The sequence below is a fragment of the Solanum lycopersicum genome, chromosome 12 (genome assembly GCF_036512215.1).
Source record: "Solanum lycopersicum chromosome 12, SLM_r2.1".
NCBI lineage: Eukaryota > Viridiplantae > Streptophyta > Magnoliopsida > Solanales > Solanaceae > Solanum > Solanum lycopersicum.
In genome coordinates, this window is record NC_090811.1 from 51,207,402 (window position 1) to 51,218,613 (window position 11,212).

The window sequence follows — 11,212 nt, forward strand, 5'->3', positions numbered from 1 at the left end:
AAATGGTGTACCTATAAATCCTATTTGATTTCAACACTCTAAATTACATCTAGTATCTTGAAATCATCCATACACATGAGATCATGAGCATTGAATCCGTAATCCAATTTAAGGGAAGTTAGGATCAAAGTCAAAGAAGTTAATGAATTATGTCTAAGCCAATAAAGTTAGTTATAAGTGAAGTTTGTAAAGCAACCTAGAGTCTTATTTAAATGTTTTAGCTTCTTTTTAAGACTCAAGTTTCGAGTTAAAGAAAGAGTAGAAGTTGAAGTTTTTCTTCAAAAGAAGTATAATCGGAAAAAGTGTTCCCTAAGAGTTAAGTATCAAGTTACGCAAAGAGTAAGGGTGTGTTTGGTTGGGACAAAAGTCTTGAAAATTTTTTTCCAAATCAACTCATTTTCCTCAAAATTTAGGAAAATGACTTCCCTTCAAAAATTAAGGAAAACATTTTTCAAAACTCTCCTCTAAGTTCGAATTACTTTTTTTTTTTGGCAAAACATCAATTCTTAGAAAATATTTTCAATTTTCAAAATTTTATTGTTCAATCGATCCCTGGCCCCCCATCCCACCCATCCACTATTGGCCAGCCCCCCCCCCCTCCAAAAAAAAATTGAGTTCAATTTTAAAAATAATGTTATTTTAAAAATCCTCCTTCCTCCCCCCCCCCCTAACCAATAAAAATTAATTTTATTTTAAAAAAATATTTTCAACTTCAACATTTTATTTTTTTCAACTGCCCCCTGCCTACGCCAGCCCCCCTACCCACCCCCTACCAGCCACTCCCCTCCCCCCAACCCTCAAAAAAATTTATTTTATTTTTAAAAAATATTTTCAACTTAAAATTTAGATTTTATTTCTCCTACCCCTGCACCCTCCCCCAATATACACCCACCCTGCCACACCCACCCACCCACCCCAAAAAAAATTATTTCTAAAAATATTTTCAATTTATTTTATACTCTAGTAAAAAAAAATGTTTCTAAAAAAAATTCATTCATAAATCAAACACTAAAAAATATTTTCTACTCACCAACAAAAAATGAGAAAATAAGTACATCATCTACGTGTTTTCCAGGAAAACATTTTCCATGAAAAACATTTTCTTTCATACCAAACACACCCTAAGAGTTGAGTTCATATCTCAAAAGGTATAAGGGAACTAAGTACTCCCTACAAGCTTATAAATATTTCACATCTAAGTTAAGAGGAAACTAAGATTTCCCAACAGAGTTTTGAACAATAAAATGGAACATTGATTCCAAGAGGGCTTTTAAAGCTAGAATGGGTTGAGCAAATTATCTCTACCCAAAGGAAAGAGGTTATTTAAAAAGCATGATCTAAAGTATATTTTAGAAGTAGTATTGAGCACCGATGTGGGATGATAGTTCAACTTAAATCGAGTCTCCATGTAAACCATGTAGCCATCATGGGTATTAATAGCTCATACTTTTAGATGATCACGTAAGTTTAGCCTTTGGATCCACTAGGTTGACGATGTTCTATGGGATGGAAAAATATAAGACAGTTCTGGCAGTGTGGGATAAACGTTGTATCACCACTTAGGCTCACATTGGCGGTTGTCGGTTAGAAAAACTCCCTTAAAACTATATTACTTTCATGTATAAGTAAAGTTGAGTTGCTATTGCATTTTCTTTGATGAAATGAGTTGTTTTACAGCTTTACAAACTTTTTATATATAGCACGTACACTGAGTAGAGTAATTCTTGTGTTGAGTAGAGTCAAGGTAAATTCATCTTAAACCTACCAAGCTTAAGTAGTTGTTTAGCATTCCAACTCGCATAGTCGTATATTCAATCTACTGATGCCAGTTAGCCTGCATCATTTTATGATGAAGACGCAGGTAACCAGGATCAGCACCCAGCACATCGTTGATCGAGTTTGAGAACTTAGAATCAGTGGTGAGCCTGCTTACTTTTCGGAGGATCCTTTTTATATGCTTTTCAGTCTTTAAATTTTAGAATGTTATGTCTGTCCAAACATTCATCTTAGTATTGTTAGAGGCTTCATAGATTGAGATTCAGTTAGTTCAGTTGAATCTTTTTAATTTCGGATATTATATTTGAGACTTAAGTGTCATTTTGGCAAAGATAATCAAGTTTAAGTATTTCTTTCAATAATTTTCTTATTTAATAATTGAGTTGAGTTAGGTCTTCTGCTGAATTAAGCAAGCCAGGTCATGGATCCGCTCAAGACCAAGAACGGTCATTAGGTGCCGACCATGTCCAGGGTGTAGGCTTCGACCGTGATAGGTAGGAAAATAAACAATATCCTAGAAAATATGAGGACATGCCAACCATCTAGAGAGAAATCTACTTCCCAAGCTTCAATTTCTAGGAACCTCGCTTGCCACCACCTACACTTGAAGAAATAGAGAAAACATAGGAAATTAGCACAATTAATGCACTAAGTATGGTGAACATGCAAGAAAACCATGCAAAAAGAGACATTTTCTTAAGGATATTATTTTCATGCTATTTTGATAAGAACCTTTATCATAAGAGTTCAGGAGACATGATACAAGTCAACAATCACATAGAGGACATATTCCATATTCAACAAGTAAGTCTTTTTATCACTTTAGAATCCCTACCTAAGATTACTCTGGGACCCACCTAAGTAAGACATGAAGAGACCGCCCATACACCCTCTTTAAACACACCTAAGTGGTGCTCAAAGCTACCCTAGATAAGAACCTTTCTATTCAACATGTTTCACTAAGTAAACATTATGCATTAGAACCCTTTAAAAGACAACTAAACAATTAGACTTCACATAATGGTCTTGGAAGACCTAGGGAACTCACTTTACCATTTTCAAAGCCTACTCGTGCCACGTGTATATAGCGTCCCATTCAACTACCCACTCGTTGTAGAACTTATCCAATACTAGAGTGCACATCCCATATGATGAGAATAAGCATTAACCGACATAGACCATACTAGCTAGGTGTGAATCCGGTGTCAAAAAGACCCCACATCGTGGAAGGCGTTCTACTTGACAAGGTTAGAACTAAGGACTTATCCCATGTAGGCACATGGTTTAGGGGATATCAAAAGGTTTCTTTGTACTATAGCCTCATACTAAATTAGAATTATATCCACTCGGTGCTTTGCGTTTGTTCTCATAGATTAAATTCATTCACATAAGTGTATTTGAGAAGGTACCATCACTAAGCCCTACCAACTCATCATACCATTTCCAAGAAGGGATCCACACGGGTCTATCGATCTAGGTTCATTTGGATAACTCTTTTGACTTTCTTAGAAATGGTCTCATGCCGTTCCAGCCAACCTACCTCTAAGTCAAAATTCCACTCAAGAAGGGAACCATTAAAGTCTTACCACTTCAATGCTTCTATATTAACCTTCTTTTCATATGCAAGGTTTCACATTCTTAACCTTCTTTCGGATTCAAGGGTCCATATAAGTCTTTCATAAAAGGGCACCTAATTTAGGTCTATCGATCCAAAGCTTTCTTTCTTTCTTTCATTCATTCATATATACATTCATACGTACAATTCAAGTACGAAGTAGGGACAACTAAGTCTACGAATACAATATACAACATCATTCTATAAAGACTTTCCTTAGTCCTCCATCATCATATATTAACAACTACAGAGGAAGTACTTTCAATCATATCATTATAGGACCCATACAAGATCATATAGACATCACATGAGCATATTCACCCTATACATCCATTTATACCATATCATGATAATACCATACTTCACATAATAATGCCGACTAGGCCAGGTTCATAACATTTATAAAAATTTAAACACCGCTACTATAAGTGGACCATACCAATCAATGAATATTCAATATCAATTTTATACTAAATAAAGAATTAGTTCAACTCACCCCTTTCCAATAACCACTATCACTATTCCTTAGCCTTTCCAACCAATTCACAGAACAAGAGATCTTACCAATGACAATGTACATAAGACTAGGCCAACAATTCATCCATATCTATGATCCAACAAAGCCCAATATATATATCAATACTATAAGTCAAATTATGAACAATTTCAACAATGATCAACATATAATTCAATAGCCCATAACAATCTAAACACGAATTCAACACAATTAAGATATAATCAACACTCACTTTGGATTCAAAATTAGGAATTTAAGGAATTCATGGGTTCATGGAAGTTTTGATCATAATACCATCAACTAACATTGATTACTTCATACAACATCAATTTAAACCTTTTATGATAGAACTCATGCTTAGAATTCAAAATAGAGTTCCAAGATTTTTGGTGATCTTTTGAAAAGCCTTTGGAATTGGATCCTTGAATGAGAGAAGAATCAAGGATGAAATCAACATACCGTACTATAATAAACCCAAAAAATTGATGAAGAAACCTTCAATCCTAGCTTCACTTTGACTCTAAGTTTCCATGGAGGTTTTGAGAGAACTTCTCTTGAACTTGGGGTTTTGAATTTGAAGAATGAAGTCTAAGTCTAGGTTTTAGTGTTTTAAGTAACTTAAAGTATCATAAATAACCCAAAATAATTGTCCCCCTATTTAATTTGCAAAGGGTATAATTTACCAAACAAACTTGGCTTGGCCTAATCACTGCAGAAATGCAAACCCAAACCACGATTCCCATTGACAGACTGTCAATGGGTCGACGGGGCGTCCTGCTGCTCCATCTTTCTGGTAAGATACCCCTCATTTGGGGAAAGCTCCCATAACTAAGTGTGGATCCACACCCTTTTTTTACGGGGCGTCGTTTGGTTGAAGGGACGTCGTTTGCCTCCGTCAAAGAGGTTGTCCTTGGAAGCTTCTTGGCGAACTGTGGGTCCTCTTCAAGGAAGCTTAGGATAGTTCTTGGGGAGTCTAACCTAGAAGTTTCGACCCTAAACATAACCATCTAGATGCTAGGGTCCCCTCCTATCATTTTAGACACCAAACAACACATAAAACATGCAAAGGCATACTAGCACACACAAGAATAGTTTTCGAACCTCTTGGTCGTTCTTTGACATTTGACTTCCAAACTCTAAACTTCCTTCTAAATCTATTATTCATAATTTTAACACCTTATTAACTCATAAAACACATATGAGGCTCTAGTTTATCCTAGTTAATTTTGAGGGTGTTTCTGAAATAAGTGAAAAACAATTGGTCTGTCATCAATATAAGAACGGAAAATTGTATTGAATATAATACACATATATTTCTGAGCTTTAAGACTCGTGAGTAGATGAAAGATGTAGATTATTATGTATTTGAAATGTCGAAAAATAGCTGAAAGAGCTTTAAGACTTGTGAGTTGCAAGGGTTGCCAGGACTCTGATCCTTGACTTATATTTTCACTTCACGAGTCTTTAGTAGATTGTTTTGATGTAGGAATAAAAGAAAAATGATATGAACCATATTCACTGAAAAGGGAAATTGAACATACAATTATATCTTGTACCGTTCTAAGATGTTTAACTTGAATAGATATTTGTCACTCAATTTCATGCACCACTCTTCTCAATAAGCACCCAATGAATGCATGTAAGACCACATATTTTTAATATATATATTCAGATAGAACAGAAATTCTACGAGTCAAAATATGTAGTGTAAGTACATAATTCAGGTATCTTCCGCTCAACGCTTTTATATGAACTCCTATCTAGAAACACTTAAAAGCAACTGTGCTGGGGCAATATGATAGTAAGACAAATTCACAAAAAGGAGCATAATAGGGATTCAGTTGCGTGTCAGATGTCTCAATAACGATCTACTCAGTACTGCAATTTGTTAAAAGAAACAGAACTGCTAAATACTACCTCTTTTCTCTTCTTTTTTTCATAAATTGAGTCCACCTAAAATTTATGTTCAAAATAATAAATTATCAGTTAACTCCGAACCTCTTTGTCGTTCTTTAACATTTGACTTTCAAACTCTTTAAACTTCCTTCTAAATCTATTATTCATCATTTTAACACCTTATTAACTCATAAAACACATGTGAGGCTCTAGTTTATCATAGTTAATTTTGAGGGTGTTTCTGAAATAAGTGAAAAACAACTGGTCTGTCGTCAATATAAGAATGGAAAATTGTATTGAAAATAATACACATATATTTCTGAGCTTTAAGACTCGTGAGTAGATGAAAGATGTAGATTATTATGTATTTGAGATGTCGAAAAATAGCTGAAAGAGCTTTAAGACTTGTGAGTTGCAAGGGTTGCCAGGACTCTAATCCTTGACTTGTATTTTCACTTCACGAGTCTTTAGTAGATTGTTTTGCTGTAGGAATAAAAGAAAAACGATATGAACCATATTCACTGAAAAGGGAAATTGAACATACAATTACATCTTGTACCGTTCTAAGATGTTTAACTTGAATAGATATTTGTCACTCAATTTCATGCACCACTCTTCTCAATAAGCACCCAATGAATGCATGTAAGACCACATATTTTTAATATATATATTCAGATAGAATAGAAATTCTACGAGTCAAAATATGTAGTGTAAGTGCATAATTCAGGTATCTTCCGCTCAACGCTTTTATATGAACTCCTATTTTAGATACACTTAAAAGCAACTGTGTTGGGGCAATATGACAGCAAGACAAATTCATAATAAGGAGCATAATAGGGATTCATTCAGTTGCGTGTCAGATGTCTCTATAAGGATCTACTCAGTACTGCAATTTGTTAAAAGAAACAGAACTACTAAATACTACCTCTTTTCTCTTCTTTTTTTCATAAATTGAGTCCACTTGAAATTTATGTTCAAAATAATAAATTATCAGTTAACTCACGTATAAAACAGAAGTAGAGGAGACTAGTTTAATTTTACGTTGCTTCTCACAACAACGTTAATTGCACCAAAAGGATGAAGTTTAAAGCTAATACTCTATATTAATGGTGGTTATGTTGCCTACCCTAGCCTAAAAATATAATGAGACATGGGGACAATTAGTTGGTTTTTTAAATCTTATATATGTACCATCAAAGCACTCCATGCTTGTGCCTCCAATGCCTCACCAGTCCTAATAAAACAGACCGTGAAAGCACATTCTAAGTCATGATACATTGAAACTTGAACGTTATGGATGGAGGCAGCAACATGATACAAGACTTTCGAAGAGGCATGTTGTAGTTATAGAGCATGTTTTCCATGGGAAACAGGGAAACATTTATAGACCACATTTTCTAATTTCTAAACAGAAAAAGCAGTTGGCAGCCTCTGCAGCTCCTAGTAAAGTTATATATATTTCTAATTTGAGGTTCAATGGTTTTTACTAAACAAACCTTAAAGTGTAATTCGAATTCATTTTTTCTGGATACTAATATCAATCTTCTCCCAATCCCAATAGTGAACACAATTATATAATTCTAATAAGAGAAAACCAAAAATGTCTGACAATTTGTAAAAAAGTGTGCCGCTAAGCCTATCCTTAATCGACCTCATTGTTACTGTCTAAGCATTAATGTGGCCCCCTGTACTCATTCTTAGGATATATATTTATTCCAAAACCTTAACTTAATGTTTTTACCTAATGAAAGTGTACAAATTTGGAAGAAGAGTTCATAGGAATTTTTTTTATTCAAACTGAATTTTCATATATCTCAACATAATACAAAGGGTACAACTCAATATATATATATATATATATATATATATATATATATATATATATATATATATATATATATATATATATATATCCTGAAAAAAGAAATTAGTTACTACACATTAACCAATGTAACTAACTAAAATACAAAATAACTAACTAAATGAAAATAATAACTAACTAATTTCTAATACTCTCCCTCAAGCTGGATGTATACTAATTTCCAATACTCTCCCTCAAGCTGGATGTATCGAAGATATTCAATAATCCAAGCTTGGATAAAAGAAAATCATGTTGCGTTCTTCCAAGAGCTTTTGTTAAGATATCTGCTTATTGCTCTTTGGAATTTATGTAATTGGTTCGTATTAGTCCTTGTAATATCTTCTCATGAATGAAATGACAGTCTATTTCGATGTGCTTCGTCCTCTCATGAAACACAGGATTAACAACAATCTCAAGAGCTGCTTTGCTATCACAATGTATTATGGTTAAAGATTCCAAGTTTACACATGACTCTTTGAACAAACCAGTTACCCAAACCACCTCTTTAGTTAAGGTTGTCAAACTCCTATATTCTACCTCGGCAGAACTTCGAGATATTGTATTATGTTTCTTAGATTTCCAAGAGATGAGGGAGTCACCAAATTTCAACAAACAACCTATCATAGACCTTCTAGTATTGACACAAGCTGTCCAATCAGCATCACAAAATCCAGTTAGCCTTGTATCTTTGTGTGAACTCATAAGTAACCCCGAACCTGGACTCCCTTTAATGTACTTAATAACTCTCAAAGCAGAATTCCAATGTGAATGTTTAGGTTGTTGCATATATTGACTCAGATTCTGGACTGCAAATGCAAGTAAAGCAATTTACCAATCATCCTTTGGCATCTACTTATATCAAGAAAAAGAGGATCAACATTGCTTGTGTCATATGCAACTGAAGTGAGCTTTATATTACATTCCAAAGGAGTAAAAATAGGTTGTGCTCCTGCAAGACGAGCCTCGAAAATTAATTCCAATGCATACTTCCTCTGATTCATTACTTTACCACTTTCTGATGTTCATAATTCAATTCCTAAAAATATTTCAGTTCTCATCTTGAAGTGACTATGCAACACTTGCTTAGTAGCATGAACTAACACAGGATCACTACTTGTAATCAACAAATCATCAACATAAACCAAAACTATTACCATCCCTATATCACTCTTCTTAGTAAACAATGAGTAATCCAAAAGACTTGGTATGTATCCAGACTTACACAATGCCTAAGTAAGCTTAGCATTCCATTGTCTTGAGGCTTGCTTAAGACCATATAATGACTTAACTAGCTTGCACACACAATTTTGTTCTGCACCCTTGAATCCTTTAGGCAATTCCATATAGACTTCTTCAAACAAATCACCTTGTAAAAAAGCATTTAACACATCCATCTGGAATATTGGCCAGACCTCTATGGCTGCCAAAGCAATCAATCCCTTCTGTTTGATTATACTCTTTAGCAACTAACCTTGCTTTATATCTATCAACCATCCCATCTATTTTGTATTTGATTTTGAATACCCACTTACAACCAATTACAGATTTTCTTTCAGGTAATTTCATGATCTGCCATGTAACATTATCTTCTAGTGCCTTAATCTCTTGTTCCATGGCTTCCACCCACCTAGGATCCTTCACTGCTTCCTCATAAGTAGGTTCCACTTCTTCAGAAAAATGACTAAGAAAAGATTGGTATCCAGTAGACAGATGATCATATGCTATATATTTGGACATGGAATAAGGGTGATCAGAAACATTTGTAACATAATCTTTTGACCAAACTGGAGGGTTACTTGACCTCTCTGAATGTCTTGTTGCTATAGGTGCAACCACTGGAAGATTAGGTATCAAATTATCTTCTAACTCAACTTCTTCAGAATTGTTAGGATCATTAGTATCAGTAAACTCCAAGGTATCATCATTCACTTCTGGTTCCTGGACTGTTATAACATCCTCCACACCTTGATAATCTGTAGTAATATATTGATGATTGAATAATGACACATCTTTGTCCATTTTCTTTGTTGCAAATGGAAACACTTCCTCTTTAAAAATAACATCCCTACTTACCAATATTTTTTGGTGGTTTAAACTGTAAATAACATAACCCTTCTTAGTAGAAGACTATCCCATGAACACACATGCATCAGCACTAGTTGAAAATTTTTTCATCCTTGACAAGTTTAGTTGCATAACAAAGACAACCAATTCTTATTAAGTCACTTAGATCAGGATGCATTCCATGAAACATTTCAAAAGGTGATTTTCCATTTAAAACACTAGTTGGCATTCTATTAATTAGATATACTGCTGCCATGACACACTCTCCCCAGAATCTTATTGGTAAAGAACATTGAAATCTTAGAGCTCTTGCTACTTCAAGAATGTGTCTATGTTTTCTCTCCACTACCCCATTTTGTTGTGGAGTGTGAGGACAACTACTCTCATGAATGACTCCCAACTTTCCAAACAATGCTTTACACTCATTATTAAAAAATTCAGTCATTATCCGACCTGATCTTCTTAACATTTTTATTGAGTTGATTCTGCACGATGACAAAGAAGCACTGTAATATCTGTAAAACATCACTTTCGAATTTCATAAAAAATAACCAAGTCATCCTAGAATAGTCATCAACAATTGTTAAGAAATATCTATAACCAACATATGTAGGACTCTTATATGGTCCCCATAAATCCAAATGAAGTAAGTAAAAATGACAAAGGTCTTTGACATGCTTAATGGAAAAGGATGCCTAGCTTTTTTTTGCAAGAGGACAAACTGGAACAATTATTACACTCATTTATATACTCACCACTTTTAATCAAGGATAAACTTTTCAACATCTTCATGGAGGGATTTCCTAGCCTACTATGCCACTTGAAGCCTTCTGAATTAAAAACCATATTGCTCATCAATGCATTTTGTTCATCATGTGCAACTCTTTCTGGAATTGACTGTGTAGATAGTATAAACCATTCCTCTCTTTACCAATCCCCTTCACCCTTCCATTTGAAAGGTCCTGAAATACACATAACTCATGGAAAAATTCACAGAATAATTCAACTGTCTAGTTAGCTGTGACACTGAAAACAAATCAAACTTAAAATCAGGAACAACTAACACATTCATCAATGTGTCACCAATTGACACTTTATAGCTACCAATTCGAGATACTGAAGTTGCTTGTCCATTAGGTAGATGAACCTTTCTATCTAGATCTTTTACAAAAATAGAGTAATCTAACTTTGTTTCTTTAGAAGTCATATGACGAGTTGCTCCAAAATCAATTATCCACTCTTCATTGTCTTTTACTTTAGCTTTGGTGTTATATACGGATAAAAGTTTATAAGCACATGCAGCATTTTCCATAGAGTCTTGTGAATCTTCCATGTTTATCATCTTCAGAATCTTGTTATATTGATATGGAGTAAAAGTAGGTTGTGTTGTTAGCTGATTCTCATGTCCATTCTGCCCCACCTTTTCATCTTATTCTAAACTTCCCAAATTATTATTCAATCCCTGCACAGACTCAAATTCATC

General features: G+C 34.2%; 1 protein-coding gene across 1 annotated transcript; it reads right to left on the reverse strand.

The window, feature by feature from the left end:
• Nucleotides 1-7,953: 7,953 nt before the first annotated feature.
• On the reverse strand, nucleotides 7,954-8,666 carry LOC138340414 (secreted RxLR effector protein 161-like). The gene is made up of 2 exons (XM_069292137.1): nucleotides 8,585-8,666; nucleotides 7,954-8,471 (listed from the first exon to the last, which is right to left on the reverse strand). Exons 1-2 carry the CDS (start codon nucleotides 8,664-8,666, stop codon nucleotides 7,954-7,956), a joined length of 600 nt encoding a protein of 199 aa, XP_069148238.1.
• Between the last annotated feature and the right edge of the window lie 2,546 nt (nucleotides 8,667-11,212).

What these genes read in the sequence shown, in the direction of transcription:
- LOC138340414 (XM_069292137.1), bottom strand. Translation starts at nt 8,666, where the DNA reads ATGAATCAGAGGAAGTATGCATTGGAATTAATTTTCGAGGCTCGTCTT. An exon ending in TATTTTTACTCCTTTGGAAT is followed by an intron (nt 8,472 to 8,584) that starts GTAATATAAAGC and finishes TTGCATTTGCAG; the next exon opens with TCCAGAATCTGAGTCAATAT.